At 41.1% G+C, this 20,393-nt stretch overlaps 1 protein-coding gene and 2 pseudogenes across 1 annotated transcript; 1 reads left to right on the forward strand and 2 right to left on the reverse strand.

The window, feature by feature from the left end:
* The first annotated feature begins 4,884 nt into the window (after window positions 1-4,884).
* On the forward strand, window positions 4,885-7,044 carry LOC139808816 (uncharacterized). The gene has a single exon (XM_071771245.1). The coding sequence runs from the start codon at window positions 5,849-5,851 to the stop codon at window positions 6,980-6,982; it is 1,134 nt and encodes a 377-aa protein (XP_071627346.1). The 5' UTR covers window positions 4,885-5,848; the 3' UTR covers window positions 6,983-7,044.
* A 4,459-nt stretch (window positions 7,045-11,503) lies between these two features.
* Window positions 11,504-13,929, reverse strand: LOC139808618 (uncharacterized; annotated as a pseudogene).
* Window positions 13,930-13,963: 34 nt separating this feature from the next.
* On the reverse strand, window positions 13,964-16,346 carry LOC139808619 (uncharacterized; annotated as a pseudogene).
* Between the last annotated feature and the right edge of the window lie 4,047 nt (window positions 16,347-20,393).

Raw genomic sequence — 20,393 nt, forward strand, 5'->3', positions numbered from 1 at the left:
AAATTATTTATAAGTAGCAAAATAGCGCATATACATATGCGATTAAACCACAAATTACTTTTAACGAGTTTTAACATTTATTGTTAAGCGTATTACCAGAGTTGAGTATAAATATACAATGTTGAAGAAAAGAAAGAAAGTTAATAGGGGCTTTTTTGGCTTCCACAGGATTTTTAAAAACAATTTCTTGTTTTGTATTATATATGATCATTATGAATATCAAAAATTACTATATTAGAGATGAGAAGAAAAACTTGATCCACTAATCAATTTTTTTCGGTACCTTCAAGTAGAGCTGTTTAAAAAACTATTTATAATATTATTGTTCTTTACAGAGAGCTTATATTATTTAATTGTTTTATTGTAATTAATATTGCAATAAATAAAGTTCAGTTGTGACTATATCAAAAAGAAATAATGATTCAAGTTATCTTCCAAGTTCTAGAAAGTTAAAAGTTTTGATAAAAAAAGCTATGAGCTTGCATAAAAATTGTTTCATCTGCAATTATTTGGAAAATCTAAGACGTGCTATTCCGGCATTGAAATAATATATTCATAGATACAGTGTATAGTTTGTTAAATCAGTATAATAAGTAATTTAAATAATATTATTATAGGATAGTTTGGAAAAAACGAATGTACTTTATGAAGTCGACATACGGGGCTAATCGGATTATTTTTTTCGGAGTAATTTGGATCATGAAATTTTTCGATATTTTATAGCTATTACAGCAAATGTGTGTTCTTTTATGATTCCTACATATGGTTTGCCGCGTACAATCGTAAATCAATTAATGAGTCATAATTTTAAGAAACAATGAACGAGGCTATGCAGAAGGTAGAGTCTAGAAAAATGACTTTGCGTCACGCTGTTGATTGTTATAAGACTTCAAGGACTGGCATTGCATCTATTGCAATGCAATGAAAAATTCGTCCATTCACCTGTCAAAGGCTCGTATTTATGGAGTTATAAAACTCTGAAAAAGAATATGTAAAACAACCTGAATAATTTTCTTGTATTATTTTTAAATATTGTTATGTTTATAAGTATAAATGATTTAAAAACAGTAACAGATATTGTCGATATTACATATACCAAATCTTATATATCTTAACCATGACGTGTTTAATAAAACTCGAGAAATAGTTTGTCTTTATTAATATCGTTATATAATTATTATTATTAACATCTTTTTATTACAATCACATTGTATTGCAGCTTTGTAGCTTTCTGTGAAAGCACATCATGCACGAAATATTGCTTTCTTTTATTTTCTAATTGTTTACATATTATTTTTTTAAATTGTTTGTTATATATTATATATTAATAATTTTAAAAGTTAAATTGCGGAATAATTATGTAAGGTATGTTCGTTTTGCATCTTTTAGATATTATAAAAAACCTGACTGCGCTAACTGCAAACGTACACTACTTCATTTTTATATTTGTATATATGTGGCTGTTACCACTTACGGAGTAGGGAAAATCGGGGCACAAAGGGTAAGTTGGCAATGCGTTCCGTTTATGTATTTATGGCGAAAGGAACAATGGAAAAGCTATCTCAAAATATCTCTTTTATGACGTACTTTTCCTACAGTTTTATTTAAATCAAGTAAATATTACAATAAAAAAAGAAAAAACTCTGATTTAAGAGGTAACAAGTAAATTTTCGAGCGTTTTAAAATATTGTATTAATGTTCTTCAGCTTAAGAAGTAAATCTAAGTAAGTGACGTATTATTAGTTAAAAGAAAAGTTTCTGTTACTATCATCATCTAAGTCGGTCTCTCATTACTGAGGATCGTGACCACATGAATCGTGGACCATCTGTCGCCATGATTCCCTGTCCTCAGCTCGGCGCATCGCCTCGTGGATGGGTCCCTGTGTGGTCCTTCTGACGGCATCGCCCCATCTGGTCGGGGATCGGCCTCTGCTTCTTTTCCCCTCGACCTGACCAACGATCATAAGTCTCTCCAAGTTGTCCGGCTCGCGTCTGGAGATGTGTCCAAAGAACCTCAGAATATGCCTTAGGCAGATCGTAGACAGGCGAGTTCGAATTCCGAGTCCTTGCAAAATTGACGCGTTTGTGCGATGGGCCGTCCAAGGCACACCCAGCATTTTCCGCCAGCACATTTCAAATGCATCTAGTCTGCTCCTCAATCTTGCCTTCAGTGTCCATGTCTCAGCAGCATATAGGAACACTGAGAAAACCAGGGACTGGACTAGTCGGATCTTGGTCTTCCTGCTCATGCCACGATTCCTCCAGCTTTTGCCGAGCCGCCTCATAGCATCCTTTGCCATTTGGCTGCGGCGGCTTACTTCCCTGTCGCAGCTTCCATCATCGCTGATTACGGAGCCCAGGTATACGAAGTCCGAAACCACTTCCAAATCACGGAGCTCGTGTGTGCGCTGCAGGGTCTCGGCACGATCGATGAACATTAGTTTGGTCTTGCTTCTGTTTATGTGGAGTCCCAGTTGCATACTCTCGACCTCCACCCTACGAAGCAGCTCCGCCAGTTCGCTTTCGGTTGCACCCAAGATCGTGGTGTCGTCCGCGAACCTGAGATTACTGATCTTCCTCCCAGTTATCCGGACACCCCCTGTCCAGTCCTCCATTGCAGCACTTTGCGCATGATGTATTCGCCGTAAAGGTTGAAAAGCTTCGGCGATAAGATGCAGCCTTGTCGCACTCACCTTCGTGCGCTGAAGGGCCCCGAAGTGGCATCCTCCAGTCGGACTCTACATGTGCAGGTACAGGTACAGGTTTTGCACAAGGAGTATCAAGTGTTCAGGAACTCTCATCTCTCTCATCACCTCGAACCTCTGTTACTATATGACATGTTATTTTGAGTAACAACAGTAATTTATTAATTGTAATAAAATGACTGAAATAAAACGTATATAGAGATGGGGTATGTTGATTCATATTAAAGAATGCTTAGCTTGAATTGCTGAAGAATGTTATATATAGATCAGTGGTTTAAACGTTTAAACGTTTACACGTATATTTATAGCATATCCGTTTACTAAAAACGTTTTTCTATAAACGTTTATTATCCCTTTCTTAACCCTAGAGAGGTAATATGCATTTTCTCATACGTGAAAGGCCAAGCGGGGTAATAAATTACCCCAAACTTGTACCGCGTGTATAATGTTTCTATTTGTTGTTAGACAACTTTTTAATAGATAATTTTGTTTGTTTTTTAATAGGGAAGATAGTAGTCATCAATTTGCGGTAGTAAAAAAAAAACAGTAAAATAATTTCGAAAAACAAGAAAAAGAACCAAAAATTGGGTTGAAATAACTATTTTTATAAAAAATGCTGTAGTTTTTCATAAAATTCACCGATTTTAAAAATTTCAACGGATTTTAAAAGACGAATAGACAACCTTTAAGGGCATGTAAGCGATTTTTTCGTTTCTTAAAAAAAAACATATTTCTTTGAACATCTAAAGTAGAGAAAATGATGAAAAACTGTCGGATGGGAAAAATCGCAAGAAATGGAAAGTAAAACAGATTCTGTCGATTATTATTTATTTGAAAGGTAGTCAAAAGTTATAAAAGTAAGTAGGTAAGCTAGGCCGGTTCTAACTAGGGAGCAATAAGGGGGGGTGAGGGGCGGTGGGGGAACCGCGGGCGGGGAGACCGCGGGGGGGGAACCGCGGGGGGAGAACCGTGGGCGCCGCGGGAGAGGAGGAGGGGGGAACCGCATGTTTCGGGCGCCGCGGGGAAGGGGGGAGGGGGGAACCGCATGTTTCGGGCGCCGCGGGAGAGGGGGAGGGGGGAACCGCGTGTTTCGGGCGCCGCGGGGAAGGGGGAGTGGGGAACCGCGTGTTTCGGACGCCGCGAGGAGGGGGAGGGGGGAGGGAAAAACCGCGTTTTCCGGCGTCGGGGGGCGACCGCGTTTTCCGGCGCCGCGGGGTGAGGGGGTCCGCGTTTTCCGGCGCCGCGAGGCGACCGCGTTTCCGCCACGCCGCGGAGCGAGGGGGGGGATCCGCGTTTTCGCCGCGCCGCGGAGCGTTCGCGTTTTCGGGCGCCGCGGGGCGAGGGGACCCGCGTTCGCGTTTCGCCGCGCCGCGAAGTCCGCGTGACGTCACACGGCACGCTCGCGTTATCTCCCCCTCGTAGATGTTTCTCCCCCGTCCCCCATTCGTCTTCTCGTTCGCGCGGTGTCTCGCGCCCCCGTACCCCCCGTTTGCGCGAGTCTTCTCGTTCGCGCGGTCTCTTTCTCTCGCGCGCGGTCCCTCTCGCTCCCGACCCCCGTTCGCGTTCTCGCTCGTGGCCCCGTTCGCGGTCTCTTTCCCTCGCGCGTTCTCGCTCGCGATCACGTATCTTTTCTTCGCCAGCGATATTTAATCGTTCAGATTTTCGCGATATTTAATTTTTTAATATTACATTTAAGTAAACGATAAACGAAGACAGCTTTATGACAGGAAAAGGGATGAACGGTAAATGAAAAGGAAAAACTTTTTAACCATATTATATGCATTTATTTATCATGTAGCGCATTATACACAATAGTATCCAAAGCGTAGGCTAATAGTTCGCAATCAATAATCGAATTTTTATCATAAACGTCACGCAAGATTGTAACTGCGTTACATTTATCAGTGATACAATTTTGACGTTAAAATTGTTACAAACTGTTTGAATTTTTCACTTACGCCGTGAACATTTTGACATAGTTGAAAATACACATTCTCGACGCAATGTTCTAGTTCGAACAGGAAGAGTACAGTTGACGGTTTCATGTACAAGCTGGTGCCGCACGACGTCAATTTTACAATATCTGCGTCACGTATTTTAACAAGCTCCAGATCTCGAAACGTTAGCGATGATGGTGCCGATGACTGCACGAGTCGCTGTATATCTGCACGTTTTTCGATGAATGTCACCCACGTTGCATGTAGCAGAATTATCCGATTGCCTCGGTTATCGCCAATAAGTATATCCGCAGAGGACATAGGTCCCGCGTTGATTCCAACATCCAAAAATTTATACGCTGTTGATGTCAAGGCAAATCTTCTTCCCAAAATACGTGGCGTGTAGCGGGGTTTATAAAAATTAAAAAATACAATTATATGTTTATAAAAGTTTTTTTTTGCACAAGTATATATGAAAATTAGCGGTTACTTACTCATTGTGCTGTTTCTCGCACGTTTCGTCCTGAATCGGAACGTAGTAGTTCGCACCATGAGTGTTCATCGTATCTGGAGGCTGTTTGCGACGTACTCGAACCGTATCGAACTCTTGACTATGCTCTAGAATCCTCATAGACCATTTATACATACCCAAAACTGCAAATCTTGCAAAAATAGCGCCAATGTACGGCTGCTGCATGGTGACCACCACCACAATCCACATATACGTTAAATGTGATATCTTTGTCAAGAATATTCGTGATGAGATCACCTCATCGGGCATCAAATATGATTTTTTTCAAGAGCATACGTGTCTCGCGATGATTTCATCGAACACGTGCAAAACTGCAAATTTTGCAATTTCGCATAAGTCAATGGAGCGTTATTGTTTTCAAGAACATGTCGCGACATGTCTCGCGATGATTTCATCGAACACATGCAAAACTGCAAATAGCGCCGATGTACGGCCGCTGCATTGATACAGATCAAATCACCAAAAGTCAATGGCGCGTTTTCGTGAACGTACGTGTCTCGCAATGATTTCATCGAACACGTGCAAAACTGCAAATTTTGCAAATAGCGCCGATGTACGGCTGCTGAGATGAAATTAGATATGATAAGCAAACGATGCATCATTAGTAGAATATAAAATGACGAATCTAGGGGATACGCTCAATAGTCGAGAACTGGAAGTCGTGAGTGCAACAAATGGCGTTAGCAAGAGGATCGTGCAATAACATGGAGCAAGAGTTGTTGGAGCAATCCACCCTGTTAAATTCGAGGGAAGACTTTGCCGCGTGGGAGCAACGATGCGACGAGTTTATCGAATCGTTGGAAGAACAAAGCCGAATTAAACGGCCACGATTATCAATCGATCAGTCATCGATCGGTCTCAAACAGTCATTGGTCGCTTGTATCGCAAGACTCGAAGGTTTGAAAGACTTGGTACGTCAACGTTTCGTACATGTGGGTGCGGGATACAGTGCGAGTGAGACAGGACTCAGATGGCGCGAGATAGATCCGGCTTTTGAAAGCCGTATATTGACTGGTGCGGTGATAAATTCCAAACACATCGACCCTCGTCAATTTCTCAAAAATGCGAGAGAAATTGTACTCGATCGTGTGCGGAACGTCATGCAACGACATGACAATGTAAAAATTAACACAGTGTTTAATGGTGAATTTGTTGCGGGTGACAAACGCGCGAATAAAAGTATCGCAACGAGAAACTATGAAGTCTTTCGTGAGTCCGATCTGCACGAGTGGTACAAGCAACACGTCATCGAGCCTACCTTAGCAAAGCTGGAGGAATTCCAGGAACGTGATAGCGGATGGGCGTTGTCGCGTATACTCAATTTAATGGTAAACGTGAACAAATACAATCCGTTGCACGCGGGGTGTTTTGTGGAAATACCGCAAGAAATTAAAAAGAAGAAGGCGGTGATAAACGTGCGATCAATGGACAATGCATGTTTCGCATGGTCAGTGACGGCTGCTCTACATCCAGCCCAAAGAAATGCAGATCTGGAATCGTCGTATCCACATTACACGTCGGTGCTAGATTTTACGGACATTGAGTTTCCAATGACGTTGGATCAAATTAAAAAATTTGAAAATCATAACAACATCTCCATCAACGTGTACAGCATCGAGAAAAAAAAAAACAAGAAACTTGCTATCTTGCCAATACGGGTTACTGACCGAAAGATGGACAGACACGTAAATCTGCTGTACGTGCATAACGACAACGTGGGACATTTTGCGTGGATCAAGAACCTATCCCGCCTCGTGAGCTCGCAAATCAGTAAAAAAGAGCACAGGAAATACTTTTGCGATCGGTAAGTACCTATAGTTTTTTTAATAATATATAGAATATTTTGTGTATAAAAAATTATAATATTTGCGTTTATTTTTTTTGCAGATGTTTGCACTACTTCAGCTCCAACGAGAAATTGGCTGCCCACACCGTCGACTGTCAGGAGATGAATGACTGCGCGATCAAGTTACCGAGCGATAACGACAAGTGGTTGGCCTTTAAAAATCACAACAGGAAGGAACGAGTTCCGTTTGTCGTATACGCCGACCTGGAGTGTACCCTGGAGAAGATGGAAGCAGATCCGGAAACGTCCAGGTACACATATCAACATCATCGCGTGTTTAGCATAGGGTACTACGTGCGTTGCTCGTACGACGAGTCGTTATCTATGTATCGGTTTCGTCGCGATAAGGATTGCGTCGCGTGGTTCGCCGAGGAGCTAAGACGTTTAGCTCACGACGTAAAAACTATATTGTCTACTAATATACCCATGGCAGATTTCACGCGAGACGAGTGGGAAAAGTTTAACAGCGCAACGCACTGTCACGTGTGCGAAGAACCGTTCGAGCCAGACGACGTGCGAGTACGCGACCATTGTCACCTGACCGGTCGATACAGAGGTCCCGCGCATTCGAATTGTAACTTAAACTATAAAGATTCGCATTGCATTCCCATAGTGTTTCATAATTTATCGGGATACGATGCACATTTTATTATAACTGAAATAGCAACAGCATACGAAGGACATGTAGATTTACTCCCGATCACAAAAGAAAAATATATTTCGTTTACAAAAAACGTTCAAAGCACTGAAGATAAAGATAAGAAAACGTGCGTCAAATTGAGATTTATCGATTCGTACAAGTTTCTCACCGCTAGTCTCGACAAATTGGCATCTTATCTCAGCAAAGATAAACTGCGAATATTGCAACGCGAATTTTGTGAATTATCCGCAGAAAATTTTAATTTGCTGACACGAAAAGGCGTATTTCCATATGAATACATTGACTGCGTCGAAAAATTGGAGGACTTGTGTTTACCACCGCGCGACTCGTTTTACAGTTCATTGACAGGTGACACCGTATCCGAGAGCGATTACGCGCACGCCGTCGACGTCTGGCAGCGGTTCTCCATTCGAACGCTCGGTGATTACAGCGATTTATATCTCAAGACCGATGTCTTGCTGTTGGCCGATATCTTTGAAAATTTTCGCAATAGTTGCGTCGCGAGTTATGGACTCGATCCGGCGTATTATTATACTCTACCGGGTTTTACGTGGGATGCTATGTTGAAGCATACACACATCAATTTCGAATTGCTCACCGACATTGACATGGTCATGATTATCGAACGCGGTATACGCGGCGGTTTGAGTCAATGTTCAAACAGATACGCGCTGGCCAACAACAAGTACATGCAGTCGTACGATCCATCGAAACCGTCGTCGTACCTCATGTATTTTGATGTAAATAACTTATACGGCTGGGCAATGAGTCAACCATTGCCATACGCAGATTTTAAATGGATCGACGACGTAACCGATTTTAATGTTATGGATGTCGCGTTGGATTCCCCGATAGGCTACATTCTCGAAGTCGACTTGGAGTATCCGCAACATCTTCACGACGCGCACACTGACCTACCGTTCTGTCCGACGCGCGATAAACCACCCGCAAGCGGCAGGACAAGCTCCTCGCAACATTATACGATAAGAAACGTTATGTAATACATTATCGCAACCTGCAGCAGTGTACTCGTCACGGTCTCCGTATATCAAAAATTCACCGTATACTGAAATTCGCGCAATCTCCATGGCTTCGCGATTATATAGACCTCAATACGAAATTTAGGACATTGGCCAACAATGATTTCGAGAAAAATTTATACAAATTGATGAACAATGCCGTGTTTGGCAAAACCATGGAGAATGTGCGCAATCACGTTGACGTGCGACTCGTGACTCATTGGGAAGGTAGATACGGCGCGGAGGCTATGATTGCGAAACCAAATTTTCATAGCCGAAGCGTCTTTTCGGAGAATTTAGTAGCAATAGAAATGCGAAAACTCGAGGTGAAGTTTGACAAACCAATCTATGTGGGTATGTGCATCCTCGATATATCCAAGACATGTTTGTACGAATTTCATCACGAGTACATGTTACCGTTGTATCGCGACAAGTGTAAAGTCACGTACACCGATACTGACAGTCTCATTTATCACATCGAGTGCGACGATGTGTATGATATCATGAAGCGCCACATTCATAGATTTGACACTAGCGATTACGCGATTGATAATACGTACGGTATCCCACTCGCCAATAAAAAAGTTCCGGGCTTAATGAAAGACGAAAATAACGGTGCGATAATGACCGAATTCGTCGGGCTTAGAGCAAAGATGTACGCCTTGCGAGTGGACGGTAAGAAAGATACGAAAAAGGCTAAAGGTGTTAAGAGTAACGTCGTAGCCAGGTCGATAACGTTCGACGATTACACGCGATGTCTGCGCGACGAAATTGAAATGACGCGACAGCAAACCTGCATAAGATCCAAAAAACACGAGGTATACACCGTGTCCGAAACGAAAATAGCTCTAAGTCCGTACGATGATAAGCGATACATTATACCCGGTTCTACCGAAACGCTGCCATGGGGACATTATAAAATACCATTGTAAATATATTGTAAATACCATTGTAAATATATTGAAAATATATTGTAAATACCGCTGTAAATATATTGTAATTACATTTAGATATTTAGAAAAAATAAATGACTCATATGTATATATGTATGTTTTTATACTGTAATAAATTTTTACAATACATTATTCTTGTGTATCCATGAATTGTATGAATTATCAAATCCTAACCACTTTACATAAACCTCATCCCCTCTTTTGCGTAAAACTTTTTCAACGAGATACACATCGGGATTAGCAACGCGATGTAACTCGTATTCGTAGAAGCCGCCGGCGACGGGTTTTCCACAGGAATCTTCCAACAGAAACGTCACAGGATTAGTTTTCTGCACTCCTACTACATCACACTATTGTCACATCGTTTGTTTATCATATCTAATTTCATCTCAGTAGCCGTACGGATGCGCCTGCCGAAAAATCTGCGATGTGCAGTTTTGCACGTGTGCGATGAAGTCACCGCGAGACACGTATGTTCTCGAAAACGATATCGCGCCATTGACTTTCGGTGATTTGATCTGTAAAACAGCTATTGAACCGCTATGAAACAGCTAAAAACAGCTATCAAACAGCTATTGAACCGCTATGAAACAGCTAAAAACAGCTAAAAACAGCTATTGAACCGCTATGAAACTGCTAAAAACAGCTAAAAACAGCTATCAAACAGCTATCAAACAGCTATTGAACCGCTAGGAAACAGCTAAAAACAGCTATGAAACAGCTATCAAACAGCTATTGAACCGCTATGAAACAGCTAAAAACTAAAAACAGCTATGAAACAGCTATCAAACAGCTATTGAACCGCTATGAAACAGCTAAAAACAGCTAAAAACAGCTAAACAGCTAAAAACAGCTAAAACAGCTATCAAACAGCTATTGAACCGCTATGAAACAGCTAAAAACAGCTATGAAACAGCTATCAAACAGCTATTGAACCGCTATGAAACAGCTAAAAACAGCTAAAAACAGCTATCAAACAGCTATTGAACCGCTATGAAACAGCTAAAAACAGCTATGAAACAGCTATCAAACAGCTATTGAACCGCTATGAAACAGCTAAAAACAGCTATCAAACAGCTCTTGAACAGCTAAAAACAGCTAAAAACAGCTATCTGTATAACTGCGATCTGTATAACTGATATTGAACCGCTATTGAATCGCTATCAAACTTCTTTTAAACAACTAAAAACAGCTAAAAACAGCCATCAAACAACAAAAAACAACTAAAAAAACAGCTCTTGAACAGCTAAAACATCTATATTATACTACAAAGTATGTAGGAAAAGGAAATAAAACATTTATTTCGCCTAGCGGGTCACACCGGTCGCGATAACGAAATCCTGTCGATTATCGAGGAACTTCGCGAGGCTGGACTTATTATAAATTAAGTGGCGCGACAGCGAGTCATTCAATCAACATCGAAATGCCGATCAACAAGTTTGGTATATCGCTCGGAAGAGGCGGTGCGGAACCGTACTATCAATGGAGAAGATTAATCAGAAATTACGTGCGCGATAACGCTCTTTGCATGGTCGCCACCGACTTTGATCGCGCACGTAAACAAACGATGTGACAATAGTGTGATGTAGTAGGAGTGCAGAAAACTAATCCTGTGACGTTTCTGTTGGAAGATTCCTGTGGAAAACCCGTCGCCGGCGGCTTCTACGAATACGAGTTACATCGCGTTGCTAATCCCGATGTGTATCTCGTTGAAAAAGTTTTACGCAAAAGAGGGGATGAGGTTTATGTAAAGTGGTTAGGATTTGATAATTCATACAATTCATGGATACACAAGAATAATGTATTGTAAAAATTTATTACAGTATAAAACATACATATATACATATGAGTCATTTATTTTTTCTAAATATCTAAATGTAATTACAATATATTTACAGCGGTATTTACAATATATTTTCAATATATTTACAATGGTATTTACAATATATTTACAATGGTATTTTATAATGTCCCCATGGCAGCGTTTCGGTAGAACCGGGTATAATGTATCGCTTATCATCGTACGGACTTAGAGCTATTTTCGTTTCGGACACGGTGTATACCTCGTGTTTTTTGGATCTTATGCAGGTTTGCTGTCGCGTCATTTCAATTTCGTCGCGCAGACATCGCGTGTAATCGTCGAACGTTATCGACCTGGCTACGACGTTACTCTTAACACCTTTAGCCTTTTTCGTATCTTTCTTACCGTCCACTCGCAAGGCGTACATCTTTGCTCTAAGCCCGACGAATTCGGTCATTATCGCACCGTTATTTTCGTCTTTCATTAAGCCCGGAACTTTTTTATTGGCGAGTGGGATACCGTACGTATTATCAATCGCGTAATCGCTAGTGTCAAATCTATGAATGTGGCGCTTCATGATATCATACACATCGTCGCACTCGATGTGATAAATGAGACTGTCAGTATCGGTGTATACGTGACTTTACACTTGTCGCGATACAACGGTAACATGTACTCGTGATGAAATTCGTACAAACATGTCTTGGATATATCGAGGATGCACATACCCACATAGATTGGTTTGTCGAACTTCACCTCGAGTTTTCGCATTTCTATTGCTACTAAATTCTCCGAAAAGACGCTTCGGCTATGAAAATTTGGTTTCGCAATCATAGCCTCCGCGCCGTATCTACCTTCCCAATGAGTCACGAGTCGCACGTCAACGTGATTGCGCACATTCTCCATGGTTTTGCCAAACACGGCATTGTTCATCAATTTGTATAAATTTTTCTCGAAATCATTGTTGGCCAATGTCCTAAATTTCGTATTGAGGTCTATATAATCGCGAAGCCATGGAGATTGCGCGAATTTCAGTATACGGTGAATTTTTGATATACGGAGACCGTGACGAGTACACTGCTGCAGGTTGCGATAATGTATTACATAACGTTTCTTATCGTATAATGTTGCGAGGAGCTTGTCCTGCCGCTTGCCGGGTGGTTTATCGCGCGTCGGACAGAACGGTAGGTCAGTGTGCGCGTCGTGAAGATGTTGCGGATACTCCAAGTCGACTTCGAGAATGTAGCCTATCGGGGAATCCAACGCGACATCCATAACATTAAAATCGGTTACGTCGTCGATCCATTTAAAATCTGCGTATCGCAATGGTTGACTCATTGCCCAGCCGTATAAGTTATTTACATCAAAATACATGAGGTACGACGACGGTTTCGATGGATCGTACGACTGCATGTACTTGTTGTTGGCCAGCGCGTATCTGTTTGAACATTGACTCAAACCGCCGCGTATACCGCGTTCGATAATCATGACCATGTCAATGTCGGTGAGCAATTCGAAATTGATGTGTGTATGCTTCAACATAGCATCCCACGTAAAACCCGGTAGAGTATAATAATACGCCGGATCGAGTCCATAACTCGCGACGCAACTATTGCGAAAATTTTCAAAGATATCGGCCAACAGCAAGACATCGGTCTTGAGATATAAATCGCTGTAATCACCGAGCGTTCGAATGGAGAACCGCTGCCAGACGTCGACGGCGTGCGCGTAATCGCTCTCGGATACGGTGTCACCTGTCAATGAACTGTAAAACGAGTCGCGCGGTGGTAAACACAAGTCCTCCAATTTTTCGACGCAGTCAATGTATTCATATGGAAATACGCCTTTTCGTGTCAGCAAATTAAAATTTTCTGCGGATAATTCACAAAATTCGCGTTGCAATATTCGCAGTTTATCTTTGCTGAGATAAGATGCCAATTTGTCGAGACTAGCGGTGAGAAACTTGTACGAATCGATAAATCTCAATTTGACGCACGTTTTCTTATCTTTATCTTCAGTGCTTTGAACGTTTTTTGTAAACGAAATATATTTTTCTTTTGTGATCGGGAGTAAATCTACATGTCCTTCGTATGCTGTTGCTATTTCAGTTATAATAAAATGTGCATCGTATCCCGATAAATTATGAAACACTATGGGAATGCAATGCGAATCTTTATAATTTAAGTTACAATTCGAATGCGCGGGACCTCTGTATCGACCGGTCAGGTGACAATGGTCGCGTACTCGCACGTCGTCTGGCTCGAACGGTTCTTCGCACACGTGACAGTGCGTTGCGCTGTTAAACTTTTCCCACTCGTCTCGCGTGAAATCTGCCATGGGTATATTAGTAGACAATATAGTTTTTACGTCGTGAGCTAAACGTCTTAGCTCCTCGGCGAACCACGCGACGCAATCCTTATCGCGACGAAACCGATACATAGATAACGACTCGTCGTACGAGCAACGCACGTAGTACCCTATGCTAAACACGCGATGATGTTGATATGTGTACCTGGACGTTTCCGGATCCGCTTCCATCTTCTCCAGGGTACACTCCAGGTCGGCGTATACGACAAACGGAACTCGTTCCTTCCTGTTGTGATTTTTAAAGGCCAACCACTTGTCGTTATCGCTCGGTAACTTGATCGCGCAGTCATTCATCTCCTGACAGTCGACGGTGTGGGCAGCCAATTTCTCGTTGGAGCTGAAGTAGTGCAAACATCTGCAAAAAAAAAAAATAAACGCAAATATTATAATTTTTATACACAAAATATTCTATATATTATTAAAAAAACTATAGGTACTTACCGATCGCAAAAGTATTTCCTGTGCTCTTTTTTACTGATTTGCGAGCTCACGAGGCGGGATAGGTTCTTGATCCACGCAAAATGTCCCACGTTGTCGTTATGCACGTACAGCAGATTTACGTGTCTGTCCATCTTTCGGTCAGTAACCCGTATTGGCAAGATAGCAAGTTTCTTGTTTTTTTTCTCGATGCTGTACACGTTGATGGAGATGTTGTTATGATTTTCAAATTTTTTAATTTGATCCAACGTCATTGGAAACTCAATGTCCGTAAAATCTAGCACCGACGTGTAATGTGGATACGACGATTCCAGATCTGCATTTCTTTGGGCTGGATGTAGAGCAGCCGTCACTGACCATGCGAAACATGCATTGTCCATTGATCGCACGTTTATCACCGCCTTCTTTTTTTAATTTCTTGCGGTATTTCCACAAAACACCCCGCGTGCAACGGATTGTATTTGTTCACGTTTACCATTAAATTGAGTATACGCGACAACGCCCATCCGCTATCACGTTCCTGGAATTCCTCCAGCTTTGCTAAGGTAGGCTCGATGACGTGTTGCTTGTACCACTCGTGCAGATCGGACTCACGAAAGACTTCATAGTTTCTCGTTGCGATACTTTTATTCGCGCGTTTGTCACCCGCAACAAATTCACCATTAAACACTGTGTTAATTTTTACATTGTCATGTCGTTGCATGACGTTCCGCACACGATCGAGTACAATTTCTCTCGCATTTTTGAGAAATTGACGAGGGTCGATGTGTTTGGAATTTATCACCGCACCAGTCAATATACGGCTTTCAAAAGCCGGATCTATCTCGCGCCATCTGAGTCCTGTCTCACTCGCACTGTATCCCGCACCCACATGTACGAAACGTTGACGTACCAAGTCTTTCAAACCTTCGAGTCTTGCGATACAAGCGACCAATGACTGTTTGAGACCGATCGATGACTGATCGATTGATAATCGTGGCCGTTTAATTCGGCTTTGTTCTTCCAACGATTCGATAAACTCGTCGCATCGTTGCTCCCACGCGGCAAAGTCTTCCCTCGAATTTAACAGGGTGGATTGCTCCAACAACTCTTGCTCCATGTTATTGCACGATCCTCTTGCTAACGCCATTTGTTGCACTCACGACTTCCAGTTCTCGACTATTGAGCGTATCCCCTAGATTCGTCATTTTATATTCTACTAATGATGCATCGTTTGCTTATCATATCTAATTTCATCTCAGCAGCCGTACATCGGCGCTATTTGCAAAATTTGCAGTTTTGCACGTGTTCGATGAAATCATTGCGAGACACGTACGTTCACGAAAACGCGCCATTGACTTTTGGTGATTTGATCTGTATCAATGCAGCGGCCGTACATCGGCGCTATTTGCAGTTTTGCATGTGTTCGATGAAATCATCGCGAGACATGTCGCGACATGTTCTTGAAAACAATAACGCTCCATTGACTTATGCGAAATTGCAAAATTTGCAGTTTTGCACGTGTTCGATGAAATCATCGCGAGACACGTATGCTCTTGAAAAAAATCATATTTGATGCCCGATGAGGTGATCTCATCACGAATATTCTTGACAAAGATATCACATTTAACGTATATGTGGATTGTGGTGGTGGTCACCATGCAGCAGCCGTACATTGGCGCTATTTTTGCAAGATTTGCAGTTTTGGGTATGTATAAATGGTCTATGAGGATTCTAGAGCATAGTCAAGAGTTCGATACGGTTCGAGTACGTCGCAAACAGCCTCCAGATACGATGAACACTCATGGTGCGAACTACTACGTTCCGATTCAGGACGAAACGTGCGAGAAACAGCACAATGAGTAAGTACCGCTAATTTTCATATATACTTGTGCAAAAAAAACTTTTATAAACATATAATTGTATTTTTTAATTTTTATAAACCCCGCTACACGCCACGTATTTTGGGAAGAAGATTTGCCTTGACATCAACAGCGTATAAATTTTTGGATGTTGGAATCAACGCGGGACCTATGTCCTCTGCGGATATACTTATTGGCGATAACCGAGGCAATCGGATAATTCTGCTACATGCAACGTGGGTGACATTCATCGAAAAACGTGCAGATATACAGCGACTCGTGCAGTCATCGGCACCATCATCGCTAACGTTTCGAGATCTGGAGCTTGTTAAAATACGTGACGCAGATATTGTAAAATTGACGTCGTGCGGCACCAGCTTGTACATGAAACCGTCAACTGTACTCTTCCTGTTCGAACTAGAACATTGCGTCGAGAATGTGTATTTTCAACTATGTCAAAATGTTCACGGCGTAAGTGAAAAATTCAAACAGTTTGTAACAATTTTAACGTCAAAATTGTATCACTGATAAATGTAACGCAGTTACAATCTTGCGTGACGTTTATGATAAAAATTCGATTATTGATTGCGAACTATTAGCCTACGCTTTGGATACTATTGTGTATAATGCGCTACATGATAAATAAATGCATATAATATGGTTAAAAAGTTTTTCCTTTTCATTTACCGTTCATCCCTTTTCCTGTCATAAAGCTGTCTTCGTTTATCGTTTACTTAAATGTAATATTAAAAAATTAAATATCGCGAAAATCTGAACGATTAAATATCGCTGGCGAAGAAAAGATACGTGATCGCGAGCGAGAACGCGCGAGGGAAAGAGACCGCGAACGGGGCCACGAGCGAGAACGCGAACGGGGGTCGGGAGCGAGAGGGACCGCGCGCGAGAGAAAGAGACCGCGCGAACGAGAAGACTCGCGCAAACGGGGGGGACGGGGGCGCGAGACACCGCGCGAACGAGAAGACGAATGGGGGACGGGGGAGAAACATCTACGAGGGGGAGATAACGCGAGCGTGCCGTGTGACGTCACGCGGACTTCGCGGCGCGGCGAAACGCGAACGCGGGTCCCCTCGCCCCGCGGCGCCCGAAAACGCGAACGCTCCGCGGCGCGGCGAAAACGCGGATCCCCCCCCTCGCTCCGCGGCGTGGCGGAAACGCGGTCGCCCCGCGGCGCCGGAAAACGCGGACCCCCTCACCCCGCGGCGCCGGAAAACGCGGTCGCCCCCCGACGCCGGAAAACGCGGTTTTTCCCTCCCCCCTCCCCCTCCTCGCGGCGTCCGAAACACGCGGTTCCCCACTCCCCCTTCCCCGCGGCGCCCGAAACACGCGGTTCCCTCCTCCCCCTCTCCCGCGGCGCCCGAAACATGCGGTTCCCCTCTCCCCCCTTCCCCGCGGCGCCCGAAACATGCGGTTCCCCCCTCCTCCTCTCCCGCGGCGCCCACGGTTCTCCCCCCGCGGTTCCCCCCCCGCGGTTCCCCCACCGCCCCTCACCCCCCCTCATTGCTCCCTAGTTAGAACTGGCCTAGCTTACCTACTAAAGTATATGGAAACAGTAAAATTAACTCCACAAAAACTTTACAAAGTTTTAATCAGTTGCTATGCAAGAACAGCAAAAGTGAAATAATTGACCGAATCTAAACAATTATATATGAAACAGGGGTAGAATTTTCCAGGGAGTGCTATAAAATGTATAATTTTTCGTTACCGATTTTCACAAAAAATCTGAAATATACTTTACTGTGGTAAATGTCGAACGTAAACAGCCAAAGGGGGTAATACGTTACCCCAAACGATTTTCTTTTTCGGTTTTCAGCTGCTGCACGGATTTAACGCACTCGCTGAATGACGGAGGTCGACTGCCGGATGACTAAACTGGTTAGGGTCTCGGTATGAAAACTAACCTTCCTAAGGCAGGGGCGCAATTTGAATTTCGCGTGGTAGGCCAGTCATTAAAGACAATCAATTCTCTTTAATTACAAAAATTTTCAAATTTTGATGTAATATTGGGTGAGTTGAAATAACTATAAATCTCATTTTGCAACCATCCCCGAGGTCAGGAACATGCTAAACATTGCAAAAAACGTTAATTTATTATAACTTTGCGAAAAAAATTGCAAAAGTCCTGCAAACTTAAAGGAATTGTAATATTTTCCGCAATGTATTAGATTTGCAACCTATTTCGAGGCGCGCAACATTGAAATTTTTTATAAAATAACGTATTTAGTCAAATAAGTTGTAATAATTTACGTAACTATTAGAGGGTTGCAAATTTATGTTTGGATAAGGGAAGACATTTGAAGCACTCCGTAAAATTTGCAAAACTTTTGCAATTTTTTCACGCTTGTAAAAAGTGCAAAATAATAATTGTTGCTAATTTTTCACTGTTGCGGACCTTGTCCGAGGTTGCAAACTTAACAGCTTGTGACGAAAAATAATCTCAACATTTGCAACCAATTTGCAAAACTTTTGCAATTTTTTTGACAAAATTACGACCAAATAAACAATTGTTCCATCATTAATTAAAAAAATATATATTGCGTGTAACATAGAAGGTTGTAAATTGGCACAACTGTTCGGGGCAATTGTAAAAGTTATTCTATCGATTTGCAGGACTTTTGCAATTTTTTTCGCAAAGTTATAATAAATTAACATTTTTTTGCAATATATTTAACATGTTCCGGACCTCGGGAATGGTTGCAAAATGAGATTTATTGTTATTTTAACTCACCCAATATTCCATCAAAATTTGAAAACTTTTGTAATTAAAGTTAAATTTTCGAATTTTAGTGTCTTTACTGACTGGCCTATGGAGCAACGTATTACCCCACATTACCTTTCTAGGGTTAAGTGTTTTATTTTTGAATGTACTTTATTAATGAAATATTTATTACAAATATAGTCAGAGTTGGGAAGTAATGTATTATTTGTAATATCGTTACCGTTACTTTCTTTCCGGTGACGTCGTCACATTTTTACAGTAACGGAAACGAATTCGTTACTTTCATCATTACTTTAGTCATTTCTATTCAATAAATCAGAAGTATTTAGATTTGTTCGCGCTGCTTGCACTTCTTGGACTTGGAACAAACGAATACGCATTCGGATGCTGGTATAAAAGCAAGAATGAAATTGAGTGCAAATAGTGCAAGCAACATGAAGAAATTAATTTTATGTGTAATTATAAATGCAAGCTTTATTTATTTTTACATAACAAATTAATTTTAATGTATATTGTATGTTTAAAGTTTTATTATTGTATATATGTTTCTGTTTGCTGTACGTTTTATATAATATATAGAACAAAAGTAATAATTACATTTTAAAATTAATTACTAATTTTATTTTAGTATTACAAAATGTTACTATTATAAAATGTTTAAATTTTTATTATTGTACATTTTTGTTTACTGTATGTTTAAATTGTACGTATATCTATGTATATACAAGTATCTATAAAAATAATAATTTTTTTTAAATCAATCACGCATATTATTTTAGTGTTATAAAAAAGTAACGAATTGTTACTTTCTTATAGTAACGATAACGGTAACAAGTTGCTTTTTCAAATTGTTAACGAGTAACGGTAATGATAGCGCGTTACATTTTTAAACTGGATAATCTGGATACAATTATGTTGTTTTTAGATGATTACATGGCACAAAGTAGGTATGAAACGAACAAAACAAGTTTTGTTTTGTTTACGCCTACCTAGTACTTTTGTCGCGTAATCACTAATCATTTCTCAGTCAGTCTAGGACTTGCTATACGTTTAAACAAAAACACGTTATACTTTGACGTCAACATTGAACGCATAATGGGAAAACAGGGAAAGAGTTGGGTATGGGAATATGCCAAAAGAAAAAACGATAAAGCGTACTGCAATATATGTAGTGATGATGTAGATAACGAATTGAGTTGTGTCGGTGGCTCAACTGGCGCAATTGGTAATCATTTGCGGAAAATCCATGGCTTACATCCTCAAATCAAGAAAAGAAAGTAAGTTAATGTAAAATAATAAATAATATAAATGTTAGCTTTATTGTTTAAATATACACGAAAAGAACAGTTTTGCTAAAAAATCAAAAATTTGTGCCAGATATTGAAAATAATTTTGTTAAATCATCAAAATTATTTGCTGATTTATATATTATTAGTTTGTTAAAGTATCAAAATGCTTTGATATGTTTTGACAAACTATAGTAAAATAAACTAGGAAATAATTTTATTGATCCAATAAAACTATTTTCAGATTTGTATTTTGCATAAATTTTTTAT

The sequence above is a fragment of the Temnothorax longispinosus genome, chromosome 2 (genome assembly GCF_030848805.1).
Source record: "Temnothorax longispinosus isolate EJ_2023e chromosome 2, Tlon_JGU_v1, whole genome shotgun sequence".
In the NCBI taxonomy this organism is placed as follows: Eukaryota; Metazoa; Arthropoda; class Insecta; order Hymenoptera; family Formicidae; genus Temnothorax; species Temnothorax longispinosus.

What these genes read in the sequence shown, in the direction of transcription:
- LOC139808816 (XM_071771245.1), top strand. Translation starts at nt 5,849, where the DNA reads ATGGCGTTAGCAAGAGGATCGTGCAATAACATGGAGCAAGAGTTGTTG.